This window comes from Dendropsophus ebraccatus, chromosome 1, assembly GCF_027789765.1.
Source record: "Dendropsophus ebraccatus isolate aDenEbr1 chromosome 1, aDenEbr1.pat, whole genome shotgun sequence".
Lineage (NCBI taxonomy): Eukaryota > Metazoa > Chordata > Amphibia > Anura > Hylidae > Dendropsophus > Dendropsophus ebraccatus.
The window spans coordinates 5,901,327-5,919,508 of NC_091454.1; the positions used below are offsets into that span (position 1 = coordinate 5,901,327).

Below are 18,182 nucleotides of genomic sequence, written 5' to 3' on the forward strand. Positions count from 1 at the left end.
GAGGGTCCGGAACATCCGCTCTTTCCTTCCTCATCACTCATCATCTTCCTCCCAGCCACCATCAACCGTCTCTGTTCTTCCTCCTCTCAGCCATGAAATCAGGACGTTCCCCAGTATATGGGACAACCCAAAGGATGTATCCAACTCATGGTGCCCCATGGGGTGTTCTACAACTGGCAGCCAGGAATCGGGGTCCCACTCAGAGGTGGTCCCCATAAAGCACAGGAAATGTGCCCCCTGTGATGTCACAATATAGTGATAATACACACAGTGATGTCATAATATAATGATACCAGGAAAATAGACAGTGATGTCACAGTACAGGGATAATACACACAGTGATGTCACAGTACAGGGATAATACACACAGTGATGTCACAGTACAGGGATACTACACACAGTGATGTCACAGTACAGGGATACTACACACAGTGATGTCACAGTACAGGGATAATACACACAGTGATGTCACAGTACAGGCATAATACACACAGTGATGTCACAGTACAGGGGGGATAATACAGTGATGTCACAGTACAGGGAGGATAATACACACAGTGATGTCACAGTACAGGGATAATACACACAGTGATGTCACAGTACAGAGATAATACACACAGTGATGTCACAGTACAGGGGGGATAATACACAGTGATGTCACAGTACAGGGGGGATAATGCACACAGTGATGTCACAGTACAGGGATAATACACAGTGATGTCACAGTGCAGGGATAATACACAGTGATGTCACAGTACAGGGATTATACACACAGTGATGTCACAGTACAGGGATAATACAGTGATATCACAGTACAGGGATAATACACAGTGATGTCACAGTACAGGGATAATACACACAGTGATGTCACAGTACATCGATAATACACAGTGATGTCACAGTACAGGGATACTACACACAGTGATGTCACAGTACAGGGATACTACACACAGTGATGTCACAGTACATCGATAATACACAGTGATGTCACAGTACAGGGATAATACACACAGTAATGTCACAGTACAGGGGGGATAATACACACAGTGATGTCACAGTACAGGGATAATACACACAGTGATGTCACAGTAGAGGGGGGATAATACACACAGTGATGTCACAGTACAGGGAGGATAATACACACAACGATATCATAGTACAGGAGATAATACACCCAAAACACCTGTAGGCGGTCCTACTGGTAGAGACAGACCCCAGAAGAATTGTATGAGATCCTACTGATAGAAAGAGACCCCAAAGGACTTGAAGGCAGTTCTTCTGATAGAGAGAGACCCAAAGAACTTAAAGGTTGTTCGCCTGGTAGAGAAGGCCCCCAGAAGACTTGTAGGTGGTCCTACTGGTAGAGAAAGACCCCCAAGGATTTGAAGGTGGTCCTACTGGTAGAGGCTGACCCCAAAGACTTGTATGTGGTAATACTGGTAGAGACATATCCCAAAAGACTTTTCAGTGGTTCTACTGTGGTTCTTTTGCTACAGAAAGAACTCAGTAGGTGGTCCAACTGGTAGAAAAAGATCCTTCTGGAAGATGTCTTCTGGTAGAGAGAGACCCAAGAAGACTTTTAGGTGGCCCTACTGATAGAAAGACCCCAAAGGACCTGTAGGTGGTCCCACTCAGAGAGACTCCAATGGATGTATATGTGGTTCTGTTTGTAGTAACAGAACCCACAAAGACTTGTAGGCGGTCCTACTGGTAGAGACAGACCCCAGAAGACTTGTATGAGGTCCTACTGATAGAAAGAGACCCCAAAGTACTTGAAGGCGGTTCTTCTGATAGAGAGAGCCCAAAGAACTTGAAGGTGGTCATCCTGGTAGAGAAGGACCCCAAAGACTCCTAGGTGGTCCTATTTGTACAGACAGACCCCAGAAGACTTGTATGTGGTTCTACTGGTAGAGACAGACCCAAAAGGATTTGTTGGTGGTCCTACTGGTAGAGACAGACCCCAGATGACTTGTGTGTGGTCCTACTGGTAGAGACAGACCCCAAATGACTTGTAGGTGGTCTTACTGGTGGAGACAGACTCCAGAAAACTTGTAGGTGGTCCTACTGGTAGAGACAGACTCCAGAAGACTTGTAGGTGGCTGATCTGCTAAAGAAATACTCCAGAAGACTTGGTAGAGACTGACCAAAAAGACTTGTAGGCCATCCTTCTGGTAGAGACAGACCCCAGAAGACTTCCTACTGATTCTACTAATAGAAAGAGACCCAAAAGTACTTGAAAGCATTTTTTTTCTAGGTGGTTCTACTGATAGAGACAGACGCCAGAAGACTTACAAGTGGTTCTTCTGGTAGAGAAAGAACTCATAGAGCTTGTTTGTTGTCCTACTGGTAAAGACAGACCCAAGAAGACTTGTAGGTGGACCTACTGGTAGATACAGAACACGAAAACCTTTAGGTGGTCCTACTGGTAGAGACAGATCCCAAAGATTTGTAGAGGCTCCTACTGGTACAGACAGACCCAAGAAGACTTGTAAGTGGTTCTACTGGTAGAGACAGATCCCAAAAACTTGAAGGTGGTTCTACTGGTGCAGACAGAGCCCAGAAGACTTGTAGGTAGTCCTACTAGTAGAGACAGACCACAAAGACTTGTAGGTGGTCTTACTGGTAGACATAGATCCCAAAAGAATTGTAGTTGGTCCTACTGGTAGATACAGACCTCAGAAGACTTGTATGAGTTCTTACTGACAGAAAGAGACCCCAAAGAACTTGAAGGTGGTTTTTCTGATAGAGAGAGACCCCAAATAACTTGCTGGGGATCCTCCTGGTACAGAAGGACCACAAATACTTGTAAGTTGTCCTACTTCTAGAGACAGACCCCAGAAGACTTGTAGGTGGTCCTACTGGTAGGTGGCCGATCTGCTAAAGAAAGACTTCAGAAGACTTGTAGGTGGTCCTACTGATAGAAAGAGACCCCAAAGGACTTGAAAGCGTTTTTTTTTCTGATAGAGAGAGACCCACAAGAACTTGAAAGTTGTCCGCCTGGTAGAGAAACACCCAAAATACTTGTAGGTGGTCCTACTGGTTGAGGCAGACCCCAGACAACTTTTAGGTTGTCCTACTCGTAGAAACAGACCCCTAAGACTTGTATGTAGTCCTACTGGTAGAGACAGATCCCAAAAGACTTCTAGGTGGTTCTACTGATAGAGACAGACCCCAAAAGACTTGTCTGTGTTCCTACTGGTAATGACAGACCCCAGAAGACTTGTAAGTGGTTCTTCTGTTAGAGAAAGAACTCAAAGGAAGTGTATGTGGTCCTACTGGTAGAGACAGACCCCAAAGAACTTGTAGGTGGTCCTTCTGGTAGAAACAGACCTCAGAAGACTTGAAGGTGGTCTTACTGGTAGAAATAGATCCCAAAAGAATTGTAGTTGGTCCTACTGTTGGATACAGACCTCAGAAGACTTGTATGAGTTCCTACTGACAGAAAGAGACCCCAAAGAACTTGGAAGTGGTTCTTCTGCTAAAGAGAGACCCCAAATAACTTGTTGGTGGTCCTCCTGGAACAGAAGCACCCCAAATACTTGTAAGTGGTTCTACTTCTAGAGACAGACCCCAGAAGACTTGTAGGTGGCCCTACTGGTAGAGAAAGACCCGAAGGACTTGTAGGTGGTCCTACTGGTAGAGACAGACACCAAAGGATTTCTAGGTGGTCCTACTGGTAGAGACAGACCCACAAAGACTTGTATGTGGTCCTCATGGTAGAGACTGACCAAAAAGACTTGAAGGCAGTTCTTCTAAAAGAGAGAGACCCAAAAGAACTTGAAGGTTGTCCGCCTGGTAGAGAAGGAACCCAAAGTTTTGTAGGTGGTGCTACTTCTAGAGATAGACCCCAGAAGACTTCTAGGTGGTACTACTGATAGATACAGACCCCAAAAAACTTGTAGGTGGCCCTACTGGTAGAGACAGACCCAAGAAGACTTCTAGGTGGTCCTACTGATAGATACAGGCCCCAAAAACTTGAAGGTGGTCCTACTGGTCCAGGCAGAGCCCAGAAGACTTTTAGCTAGTTCTTCTAGTAGAGACAGACCCCAGAAGGCTTGTAGGTGGTCCTACTGCTAGAGACTGACAAGGAAGACATGTAGGTGGTCTTACTGGTAGAAATAGATCCCAAAAGAATTGTAGTTGGTCCTACTGTTGGATATAGATCTCAGAAGACTTGTATGAGTTCCTGCTGACAGAAAGAGACCCCAAAGAACTTGGAAGGGGTTCTTCTGCTAAAGAGAGACCCCAAATAACTTGTTGGTGGTCCTCCTGGAACAGAAGGACCCCAAATACTTGTAAGTGGTTCTACTTCTAGAGACAGACCCCAGAAGACTTGTAGGTGGCCCTACTGGTAGAGAAAGACCCGAAGGACTTGTAGGTGATCCTACTGGTAGAGACAGACACCAAAGGATTTCTAGGTGGTCCTACTGGTAGAGACAGACCCACAAAGACTTGTATGTGGTCCTCATGGTAGAGACTGACCAAAAAGACTTGAAGGCAGTTCTTCTAAAAGAGAGAGACCCAAAAAAACTTGAAGGTTGTCCGCCTGGTAGAGAAGGAACCCAAATTTTGTAGGCGGTTCTACTTCTAGAGATAGACCCCAGAAGACTTCTAGGTGGTCTTACTGATAGATACAGACCCCAAAAAACTTGTAGGTGGCCCTACTGGTACAGACAGACCCAAGAAGACTTCTAGGTGGTCCTACTGATAGATACAGGCCCCAAAAACTTGAAGGTGGTTCTACTGGTCCAGGCAGAGCCCAGAAGACTTTTAGCTAGTTCTTCTAGTAGAGACAGACCCCAGAAGGCTTGTAGGTGGTCCTACTGCTAGAGACTGACAAGAAAGACATGTAGGTGGTCTTACTGGTAGAAATAGATCCCAAAAGAATTGTAGTTGGTCCTACTGTTGGATACAGATCTCAGAAGACTTGTATGAGTTCCTACTGACAGAAAGAGACCCCAAAGAACTTGGAAGGGGTTCTTCTGCTAAAGAGAGACCCCAAATAACTTGTTGGTGGTCCTCCTGGAACAGAAGCACCCCAAATACTTGTAAGTGGTTCTACTTCTAAAGACAGACCCCAGAAGACTTGTAGGTGGTCCTACTGGTAGAGAAAGACCCGAAGGACTTGTAGGTGATCCTACTGGTAGAGACAGACACCAAAGGATTTCTAGGTGGTCCTACTGGTAGAGACAGACCCACAAAGACTTGTATGTGGTCCTCATGGTAGAGACTGACCAAAAAGACTTGAAGGCAGTTCTTCTAAAAGAGAGAGACCCAAAAGAACTTGAAGGTTGTCCGCCTGGTAGAGAAGGAACCCAAAGTTTTGTAGGTGGTGCTACTTCTAGAGATAGACCCCAGAAGACTTGTAGGTGATCCTACTGGTAGAGAAAGACCTCAAAGATGTGTAGGTTGTCCTACTGGTAGAGGAAGACCCCAGACAACTTGTTAGTGGTCCTACTGGTAGAGACAGACCCCAAAGACTTTTATGTGGTCCTACTGGTAGAGACAGATACCAAAAGACTTCTAGGTGGTTCTACTGATAGAGACAGACCCCAGAAGACTTGTAAGTGGTTCTTCTGGTAGAAAAAGAACTCAAAGGGCTTGTATGTGCTCCTACTGGTAGAGACAGATCCCAAAGACTTGTAGAGGCTCCTACTGGTACAGACAGACCCAAGAAGACTTGTAGGTTGTTCTACCGGTTGATACAGACCCCCAAAACTTGGTCCAGACAGAGCTCAGAAGATTTGTAGGTAGTCCTACTAGTAGAGACAGAACCCAGAAGGCTTGTAGGTGGTCCTACTGGTAGAGACCGACCACAAAGACTTGTAGGTTGTCTAACAGGTAAAAATACACCCCAAAAGAATTGTAGTTGGTCCTACTGGTAGATACAGACCTCAGAAGACTTGTATAAATTCCTACTGACAGAAAGAGACCCCAAAGAACTTAAAGATGGTTCTTCTGATAGAGAGAGACCCCAAATACTTGTATGTTGCCCTACTTCTAGACCTCTTCTAGACAGACCTCAAAGACTTTTAGGTGGTCTTACTGGTAGAGAAAGACCCCAAGGACTTGTAGGTGGTCCTACTGGTAGAAACAGACACCAAAGGATTTGTAGGTTGTCCTACTAGTAGAGACAGACCCCAAAGGACTTGTATGTGCTCCTACTGGTAGAGACGGACCCCAAAAAGACTTGTGGGTGGTCATACTGGTAGAGACAGCCCCAAAACACCTGTAGGTTGCCCTACTGGTAGAGCGAGACCCCAGAAGACTCGTAGGTGGTCCTACCGGTAGAGACAGACCCTAAAGACTTGTAGAGGGTCCTACTAGTAGGCTTAATCGAACAGCAGAAAAAGCTAGGTTCCATCTAACTCGAATCTAGCCAAACGATTCCTAATGCTTTCCCGGTCTGTGCGGAAGGAGGAGACATCCCAGGGACTGCCTGGAATTCCGGGATTCAGCCTAGGTAGAGACAGACCCCAAAGACCTGTAGTTGAGTCTACTGGTAGAGACAGACCCCAAGGAGTTGTAGGTGGTTCTACTGATAGAAACAGACTCTACAGGACTTGTCTTATTGGAGAGACGTGTGAGCCAATGCTCTGTGTTGCAGCCCTGCAGGTAAAGTGAAGAACTACATTTGGTCCACTGTAACAGACAGGTCATCAATCATCTTCGGCACAGGACAGCACACAGTAGCTCAGAGGGTCACTCTCTATGTGACTGTTCGCAACGTCCATTATATGTCTTTTATATGACGTGTATGAGCAGCTGCGGTTGTGGCAGGATGGATGCTTATTCCGCCTTATGGTCCATTTAGTAGATGATATTTACTTTTATAATTGAAGAACAAACAGTGGCGGAGGTCAGGCGGGGGTACAGACGGGGGTACAGGTAGTGGTGCTGGCAAGGGTACAGACGGGGGTACAGGTGGTGGGGCAGGTGTGGATACAGACGTGGGTACAGGTTCTATCTATCTATTATCCATCTATCTCCTATCTATCTATCTATCTATCTATCTATCTATCTATCTATCCATCTCCTATCTATCTATCTATCTATCTATCTATCTATCTATCTATCTATCTATCTATCTATCTATCTCCTATCTATCTATCTCCTATCTATCTATCTCCTATCTATCTATCTATCTATCTATCTCCTATCTATCTATCTATCTATCTATCTATCTATCTATCTATCTATCTCCTATCTATCTATCTCCCTATCTCCTATCTATCTATCTATCTATCTATCTATCTATCTATCTATCTATCTATCTCCTATCTATCTATCTATCTATCTATCTATCTATCTATCTATCTCCTATCTATATATCTATCTATCTATCTATTTCCTATCTATCTATTTATCTATCTATCTATCTATCTCCTATCTATCTATCTATCTTCTATCTATTTATCTATCTATCTATCTATCTATCTATCTATCTATCTATCTATCTATCTATCCATCTCCTATCTATCTATCTATCTCCTATCTATCTATCTATCTATCTATCTCCTATCTATCTATCTATCTATCTATCTATCTCCTATCTATAGTATCTACCTATCTATCTCCTATCTATCTATCTATCTATCTATCTATCTATCTATCTATCTTCTATCTATTTATCTATCTATCTATCTATCTATCTCCTATCTATCTATCTCCTATCTATCTATCTATCTATCTATCTCCTATCTATCTATCTCCTATCTATCTATCTCCTATCTATCTATCTCCTATCTATCTCCTATCTATCTATCTCCTATGTATCTACTATCTATCTATCTATCTATCTATCTATCTATCTATCTATCTATCTATCTCCTATCTATCTATCTCCTATCTATCTATCTCCTATCTATCTATCTCCTATCTATCTCCTATCTATCTATCTATCTATCTATCTATCTATCTATCTATCTCCTATCTATCTATCTATCTATCTATCTATCTATCTATCTATCTCCTATCTATCTATCTATCTATCTATCTATCTATCTATCTATCTATCTATCTCCTATCTATCTATCTCCTATCTATCTATCTCCTATCTATCTATCTATCTATCTATCTGCTGTTTGATGTATAGTCACGCTTGAAAAAGACCACGGAGGTCGTCGAAACGTCGCTTTGACTTTTTGTGCTGTTTCACTATGCAATAAACCACGTTTGTTTGATATTCTGGAGTGCTGTGGGAATCTCTACGCATATCTATCTATCTATCTATCTATCTATCTATCTATCTCCTATCTATCTATCTCCTATCTATCTATCTATCTATCTATCTATCTATCTCCTATCTATCTATCTATCTATCTATCTATCTATCATCTATCTATCTATCTATCTATCTATCTATCTATCTCCTATCTATCTATCTATCTATCTATCTATCTATCTATCTATCTCCTATCTATCTATCTATCTCCTATCTATCTATCTCCTATCTATCTATCTATCTATCTATCTATCTATCTATCTATCTATCTATCTATCTCCTATCTATCTATCTATCTATCTACCTCCTATCTATCTATCTCCTATCTATCTATCTCCTATCTATCTATCTATCTATCTATCTATCTATCTATCTCCTATCTATCTATCTATCTATCTATCTATCTATCTCCTATCTATCTATCTATCTATCTATCTATCTCCTATCTATCTATCTCCTATCTATCTATCTCCTATCTATCTATCTATCTCCTATCTCCTATCTATCTATCTATCTATCTATCTATCTATCTATCTATCTATCTCCTATCTATCTATCTATCTATCTATCTATCTATCTCCTATCTATCTCCTATCTATCTATCTCTCTATCTATCTATCTCCTATCTATCTATCTATCTCCTATCTATCTCCTATCTATCTATCTATCTCCTATCTATCTCCTATCTATCTATCTATATCCTATCTATCTATCTATCTCCTATCTATCTATCTCCTATCTCCTATCTATCTATCTATCTATCTATCTATCTATCTATCTATCTATCTATCTATCTATCTCCTATCTATCTATCTATCTATCTATCTATCTCCTATCTATCTCCTATCTATCTATCTATCTATCTCCTATCTATCTATCTATCTATCTATCTCCTATCTATCTATCTATCTCCTATCTCTCTATCTATCTATCTCCTATCTATCTATCTATCTATCTCCTATCTATCTCCTATCTATCTATCTATCTATCTATCTATCTATCTATCTATCTATTATCTATCTATCTATCTATCTATCTATCTATCTATCTCCTATCTATCTATCTATCTATCTATCTATCTATCTATCTATCTATCTATTTATCTTATACTGGAGCCATTTTCCTGCTCCAACCCTTAAATAAAAAAGAAGAGAAGACTGATGAGTAATTGGGTGGACGGGTGCCCCATATCTGGCCTAGGACCTTCAAGGGCTTCAGGCTGGGTCTAGTGATGGAGTGACTGCCAGGCTACTGTGTATGCAGAGGACCTGCACCCCCCTGCGCCCCAGCTCTGCCAGTGATTGTGTACCCCTCACTCCTCATGGGCTACTACAGGTTTCTAGGATCCCAGCTCCCTTCCTCAGGGGTGACCCCCTTCCTCCAGCCATCTCTGGGGGATCTATATGGGTGACTGTGCCAGCTGCAGTTAGGTGGAGTAGGGATAAATTTATGGGGTTGTGTTTCGGGGTTCGGTGCCCAGACCCCTGTGGCCATAGACCTTAATGGGCTGATCACACAGGAGATGTGACTGGTTTTTTGCCCCCCGTGCGGGCGTTGTGCTGAGTGGGCGCTCTCTCTCCGCTGAATCTTGCTGATTTGGACGCGGCTGTTTGTCCATCACTGTCAGATTACATTGATCTGTGGGTGACACCCTATAATGGCTTCACCATTAACCCTCTAAGTGCCGCATCAGTCACAGCATCAGATCCATCTCACCTCCAAGTGATGGAAAGTGATTGAACTGTGGAGATGTGTCCACTAGGGGCGCTGTTCAGAGCATCAGATACCATAGATATAATAATACAACCCATAGTAACAGCACCATTATTATAACTTATAAACAACCGCCTGACCCTGAATATTGTGTATCCAACTTACCGCCATATAACAATAAAGGAGACTTTACTTATCTCCGAGGAGCAAACATCCTGCAAATCATCCAAATTCTTGTTGCAATTCATCTATATTCTTGTATATAGGAGCAGTATTATAGTAGTTATATCCCTGTATATATGGAGCAGTATTATAGTATATTCCTGTATATAGGAGCAGTATTATAGTAGTTATATTCCTGTATATAGGGGCAGTATTATAGTAGTTATATTCCTGTATATAGGGGCAGTATTATAGTAGTTATATTCCTGTATATAGGAGCAGTATTATAGTAGTTATATTCCTGTATATAGGAGCAGTATTATAGTAGTTATATTCCTGTATATAGGGGCAGTATTATAGTAGTTATATTCCTGTATATAGGGGGCAGTATTATAGTAGTTATATTCCTGTATATAGGGGCAGTATTATAGTAGTTATATTCCTGTATATAGGAGCAGTATTATAGTAGTTATATTCCTGTATATAGGAGCAGTATTATAGTAGTTATATTCCTGTATATAGGGGCAGTATTATAGTAGTTATATTCCTGTATATAGGGGGCAGTATTATAGTAGTTATATTCTTGTATATAGGGGCAGTATTATAGTAGTTATATTCCTGCATATAGGAGCAGTATTATAGTAGTTATATTCTTGTATATAGGAGCAGTATTATAGTAGTTATATTACTGTATATAGGAGCAGTATTATAGTAGTTATATTCCTGTATATAGGAGCAGTATTATAGTAGTTATATCCCTGTATATAGGAGCAGTATTATAGTTGTTATATTCCTGTATATAGGGGCAGTATTATAGTAGTTATATTCTTGTATATAGGAGCAGTATTATAGTAGTTATATTCCTGTATATAGGGGGCAGTATTATAGTAGTTATATTCCTGTATATAGGGGGCAGTATTATAGTAGTTATATCCCTGTATATAGGAGCAGTATTATAGTAGTATATCCCTGTATATAGGAGCAGTATTATAGTAGTTATATTCTTGTATATAGGAGCAGTATTATAGTAGTTATATTCCTGTATATAGGAGCAGTATTATAGTAGTTATATTCTTGTATATAGGAGCAGTATTATAGTAGTTATATTCCTGTATATAGGAGCAGTATTATAGTAGTATATTCCTGTATATAGGAGCAGTATTATAGTAGTTATATTCCTGTATACAGGAGCAGTATTATAGTAGTTATATTCCTGTATATAGGAGCAGTATTATAGTAGTTATATCCCTGTATATAGGGGCAGTATTATAGTAGTTATATTCCTGTATATAGGGAGCAGTATTATAGTAGTTATATTCCTGTATATAGGGGGCAGTATTATAGTATATTCCTGTATATAGGAGCAGTATTATAGTAGTTATATTCCTGTATATAGGAGCAGTATTATAGTAGTTATATCCCTGTATATAGGGAGCAGTATTATAGTAGTTATATTCCTGTATATAGGGAGCAGTATTATAGTAGTTATATTCCTGTATATAGGAGCAGTATTATAGTAGTTATATTACTGTATATAGGAGCAGTATTATAGTAGTGATATTCCTGTATATAGGAGCAGTATTATAGTAGTTATATCCCTGTATATAGGAGCAGTATTATAGTAGTTATATCCCTGTATATAGGAGCAGTATTATAGTAGTTATATTCCTGTATATTGGAGCAGTATTATAGTAGTTATATCCCTGTATATAGGAGCAGTATTATAGTAGTTATATCCCTGTATATAGGGGGCAGTATTATAGTAGTTAGATCCTTGTATATAGGAGCAGTATTATAGTAGTTATATCCCTGTATATAGGAGCAGTATTATAGTAGTTATATCCCTGTATATAGGGGCAGTATTATAGTAGTTATATTCCTGTATATAGGAAGCAGTATTATAGTAGTTATATCCCTGTATATAGGAGCAGTATTATAGTAGTTATATTCCTGTATATAGGGGCAGTATTATAGTAGTTATATTCCTGTATATAGGGGGCAGTATTATAGTAGTTATGGTTCAGGAAAGAATTCTGATGTTTTTTTATGCAGCCGAGAGGTACTAGTATCAGCCATAGGTGTGAGGTGCAGCACTCTTTTTCTTCCCTGAACCGTATTTTGTTTCTCTCTTTTCTCCGTGTTTTGCACTCCTCCTGGTGAGACCCACATGACCGCAGTTAGCAGGAGACACCTGAGTGCTCATGGTTTTAATCCCTCCTGTCTGTCCCATTCTATCTTTGATAGCTATGGTGAGTGCAATACCTTATCCAGACTTGTGCTGTTTGGGGGCAGCTTCCTCCGCCGGTGGTGCTGGCTGGGTTTTGGTGTGGCATTTTTGGGACTGGTCCTGTGGCATGGGGGTTACAGGGCCGTTCCATGGCCTCCCTTCCCTGACTGTGCACGCCTGCGGGGGTGGTGGTCACTGACCGGCACAGTGTGGACTTAGTGTAGGGACCCATGTGTATCAGATACCTGCACGAGGTACATGGGGCAGTGTGGCTTGATCAATTCACATACAGAATTCTGATGTTTTTTATGCAGCCGAGAGGTACTAGTGTCAGCCATAGGTGTGAGGTGCAGCACTCTTTTTCTTCCCTGAACCGTATTATAGTAGTTATATTCCTGTATATAGGAGCAGTATTATAGTAGTATATTCCTGTATATAGGAGCAGTATTATAGTAGTATATTCCTGTATATAGGAGCAGTATTATAGTAGTTATATCCCTGTATATAGGAGCAGTATTATAGTAGTTATATCCCTGTATATAGGAGCAGTATTATAGTAGTTATATCCCTGTATATAGGAGCAGTATTGTAGTAGTTATATTCCTGTATATAGGGAGCAGTATTATAGTAGTTATATCCCTGTATATAGGGGGCAGTATTATAGTAGTTATATCCCTGTATATAGGAGCAGTATTGTAGTAGTATATTCCTGTATATAGGCGGCTGTGGAGTGTTAGTCCTTGTTCTGTGGGGATTGCAGTATATACTGTATATCACATGCTCTGGGGTTGGAGCTGTTTGATTTATGTTGTATAATGATGAGGATGATGAGAGGTATAGTCGCTCCGGGCTCTCTCTGCTGTATGTTCTTGGCTCCTGGGTACCATATATACTAGCTCTGTATACAGCTGCTGTGTATATCGCGGTGCCCTGTATATAGCTGCTGTGTATATCGCGGTGCCCTGTATACAGCTGCTGTGTATATCGCGGTGCCCTGTATATAGCTGCTGTGTATATCGCGGTGCCCTGTATACAGCTGCTGTGTATATCGCGGTGCCCTGTATACAGCTGCTGTGTATATCGCGGTGCCCTGTATATAGCTGCTGTGTATATCGCGATAGTGGGGACACGTTGCTGCTGTGTGTAGATCCCATTAGGCAGATGAGGGGCGGCAGCGGCGCCCGGGGGGGCGGGGATCGGACCGGATTGGGCGGCTGTAATCCGTGGATCGGATCGTGCAGATTATCTGAGATCAGAGACGAGACTGAGCCGGGAGCAGAGAAGTTGTGTGCGGGGTCTGCGCTGCCCAGTGTCGCCCACCCATGGCCTGAAGCCCGGGGGGCACCATGTGGGGGAGACGCTGCTGCTGCCGGGCGCTGCTGCTGTGGATGCTGCTGCGGGGATGTGCGGGGCCCCGACCCGACCACAAGAGGAGGACGGAGATCCCCCCGGACACGTGAGTCTCACTTCAGACTTTGAGAATGTTCGCCCCCTGTGTACAGCTGCCCCTCAAATGTGCCAGCTGCCCCCAGATCTCCAGAGCTGCCAGCCTGATATGTCTGACAACTGCCCCATGTATCTATATAGTGCCCCATGTATCTATATAGTGCCCCCCACCACCCCTGCCCCATGTATCTGTATACTGCCCCCCACCCCTGCCCCATGTATCTATATAGTGCCCCCACCACCCCTGACCCATGTGTCTATATAGTGCCCCCCCACCCCTGCCCCATGTACTATATAGTGCCCCCCTACCACCCCTGCCCCATGTATCTATATAGTGCCCCCCTGCCACCCCTGCCCCATGTATCTAAATAGTGCCCCCTACCACCCCTGCCCCATGTATCTATATAGTGCCCCCCACCACCCCTGCCCCATGTACTATATAGTGCCCCTCTACCACCCCTGCCCCATGTACTATATAGTGCCCCCCACCCCTGCCCCATGTATCTATATAGTGCCCCCCACCACCCCTGCCCCATTTATCTATATAGTGCCCCCTTCCACCCCTGCCCCATGTATCTATATAGTGCCCCCCACCACCCCTGCCCCATTTATCTATATAGTGCCCCCTTCCACCCCTGCCCCATGTATCTACATAGTGCCCCCTACCACCCCTGCCCCATGTATCTATATAGTGCCCCCCTACCACCCCGGCCCCATGTATCTATATAGTGCCCCCCTGCCACCCCTGCCCCATTTATCTATTTAGTGCCCCCCCCACCCCTGCCCCATGTATCTATATAGTGCCCCCCACCACCCCTGCCCCATTTATCTATTTAGTGCCCCCCACCCCTGCCCCATGTATCTATATAGTGCCCCCTACCACCCCTGCCCCATGTATTTATATAGTGCCCTCTACCACCCCTGCCCCATGTATCTATATAGTGCCCCCCACCACCCCTGCCCCATGTATCTATATAGTGCCCCATGTATCTATATAGTGCCCCCCACCACCCCTGCCCCATTTATCTATTTAGTGCCCCCCTACCACCCCTGCTCCATGTATCTATATAGTGCCCCCCTACCACTCCTGCCCCATGTACTATATAGTGCCCCCCACCACCCCTGCCCCATTTATCTATTTAGTGCCCCTCTACCACCCCTGCCCCATGTATCTATATAGTGCCCCCTACCACCCCTGCCCCATGTATCTATATAGTGCCCCCCACCACCCCTGCCCCATGTATCTATATAGTGCCACTCTACCACCCCTGCCCCATGTATCTATATAGTGCCCCCCTACCACCCCTGCCCCATGTATCTATATAGTGCCCCCCACCCCTGCCCCATGTACTATATAGTGCCCCCTTCCACCCCTGCCCCATGTATCTATATAGTGCCCCCCTACCACCCCTGCCCCATGTATCTATATAGTGCCCCCTACCACCCCTGCCCCATGTATCTATATAGTGCCCCCTTCCACCCCTGCCCCATGTACTATATAGTGCCACCTACCACCCCTGCCCCATGTATCTATATAGTGCCCCCCTGCCACCCCTGCCCCATGTATCTATATAGTGCCCCCCACCCCTGCCCCATGTACTATATAGTGCCCCCTTCCACCCCTGCCCCATGTATCTATATAGTGCCCCCTACCACCCCTGCCCCATGTATCTATATAGTGCCCCCTACCACCCCTGCCCCATGTATCTATATAGTGCCCCCCTACCACCCCTGCCCCATGTATCTATATAGTGCCCCCCTGCCACCCCTGCCCCATGTATCTATATAGTACCCCCTACCACCCCTGCTCCATGTATCTATATAGTGCCCCCCCCACCCCTGCCCCATGTATCTATATAGTGCCCCCTACCACCCCTGCTCCATGTATCTATATAGTGCCCCCCCCACCCCTGCCCCATGTATCTATATAGTGCCCCCCCCACCCCTGCCCCATGTATCTATATAGTGCCTCATGTATCTATATAGTGCCCCCCACCACCCCTGCCCCATTTATCTATATAGTGCCCCCCTGCCACCCCTGCCCCATGTATCTATATAGTGCCCCCCTACCACCCCTGCCCCATGTATCTATATAGTGCCCCCCTGCCACCCCTGCCCCATGTATCTATATAGTACCCCCTACCACCCCTGCTCCATGTATCTATATAGTGCCCCCTACCACCCCTGCCCCATGTATCTATATAATGCCACTCTACCACCCCTGCCCCATGTATCTATATAGTGCCCCCCTACCACCCCTGCCCCATGTACTATATAGTACCCCCTACCACCCCTGCCCCATGTATCTATATAGTGCCCCCTGCCACCCCTGCCCCATGTATCTATATAGTGCCCCCCTGCCACCCCTGCCCCATGTATCTATATAGTGCCCCTCTACCACCCCTGCCCCATGTATCTATATAGTGCCCCCTACCACCCCTGCCCCATGTATCTATATAGTGCCCCTCTACCACCCCTGCCCCATGTATCTATATAGTGCCCCCTACCACCCCTGCCCCATGTACTATATAGTGCCCCCTACCACCCCTGCCCCATGTATCTATATAGTGCCCCCTACCACCCTTGCCCCATGTATGTATATAGTGCCCCCTACCACCCCTGCCCCAATTATCTATATAGTGCCCCCCCCACCCCTGCCCCATGTATCTATATAATGCCCCCCACCCCTGCCCCATGTATCTATATAGTGCCCCCCCACCCCTGCCCCATTTATCTATATAGTGCCCCCCTACCACCCCTGCCCCATGTATCTATATAGTGCCCCCTACCACATGTATCTATATAGTGCCCCCTTGCCACCCCTGCCCCATTTATCTATATAGTGCCACTCTACCACCCCTGCCCCATGTACTATATACTAGCTACTACCTTGTCTTGGTACCTACCTAAATGCCCCCTAGATACCCCAACCCTATGTATCTGTATGCCAAAACTATGAGCCCCCATTCCTTTATATACCCCCATATATACCCTGTCTCTGTGCCAGTAACCCACAGCACCACCTGGCTGACCTCAGCTACTGACGTCTTACCTTGCCCAGGTAACCACCTATCTGTGCCCACATTGTCCTCCACCTCTGCCAGTCACCTCCTGTACTATCTCCTGCGCCCACTTACTACTTCATCTCAGCTGATTGCCAGCGTCTTACCCTGCCCTGCTATCTATATCTATATTGCCTCTATTCTCATTGCCTAGATGCCCCCAGACCTGTGCCAGCCACTTACTATATCTATAACTTTGTATATTACTATACCTCTATATCTATTACTATACCTCTGTATATTACTATACCTCTATATCTATTACTATACCTCTGTATATTAATATAGCTGTATATCTATTACTATACCTCTGTATATTACTATAGCTGTATATCTATTACTATAGCTGTATATCTATTACTATACCTCTATATCTATTACTATACCTCTGTATATTACTATAGCTGTATATCTATTACTATACCTCTGTATATTACTATACCTCTGTATATTACTATACCTCTGTATATTACTATACCTCTATCTATTACTATACCTCTGTATATCTATTACTATACCTCTATATCTATTACTATACCTCTATCTATTACTATACCTCTATCTATTACTATACCTCTATCTATTACTATACCTCTATCTATTACTATACCTCTGTATATTACTATACCTCTATATCTATTACTATACCTCTGTATATTACTATATAACTGTATATTACTATAGCCGCAGGTTAACACATCAGCTGACTAGACGTGCATTCTGGGAGTTGTAGTGTGCCTGGGAGTGTGCTGCATATTGTGCCAGGTAGTAGTGTATACTGGGAGTTGTAGTGTGCTGCATATTGTGCCAGGTAGTAGTGTATACTGGGAGTTGTAGTGTGCTGCATATTGTGCCAGGTAGTAGTATATACTGGGAGTTGTAGTATGCTGCATATTGTGCCAGGTAGTAGTATATACTGGGAGTTGTAGTGTGCTGCATATTGTGCCAGTTAGTAGTATATACTGGGAGTTGTAGTGTGCTGCATATTGTGCCAGGTAGTAGTATATACTGGGAGTTGTAGTATGCTGCATATTGTGCCAGGTAGTAGTGTATACTGGGAGTTGTAGTGTGCTGCATATTGTGCCAGTTAGTAGTATATACTGGGAGTTGTAGTCACACATATAGCATAATATAACAGACCATCCTCCTCCCTCTTGATTCTGTACAGCACTGGGCCTAGTGCGGGGGCTCCTGGGGGCTCCTCGGGGGGGGGAAGGGGGGGGGGGGGGGAAGGGGGGGGGGGGTTTGATGGCCCTGATGCCAGGAGGAGATGTCACATGACGACTCCACAGCATGGCAGAGGCCAGGGGGAAAATGAGATCTGTGGAAACAGCGCCGCTGATGTGTG

The 18,182-nt window shown here is 43.9% G+C and overlaps 1 protein-coding gene across 3 annotated transcripts in view; it reads left to right on the forward strand.

Annotated features, from left to right (window-relative positions):
* The first annotated feature begins 13,586 nt into the window (after positions 1-13,586).
* The window catches only part of CACNA2D4 (calcium voltage-gated channel auxiliary subunit alpha2delta 4), a 118,486-nt gene continuing 113,890 nt past the window's right edge, over positions 13,587-18,182 (forward strand). For all 3 annotated transcript variants that reach the window (XM_069965013.1, XM_069964980.1, XM_069964985.1), the window contains exon 1: positions 13,587-13,782. In XM_069965013.1, the coding sequence (XP_069821114.1) occupies positions 13,673-13,782 (110 nt within the window). In that variant the 5' untranslated portion in view covers positions 13,587-13,672. The remainder of the gene's footprint in view (positions 13,783-18,182) is intronic.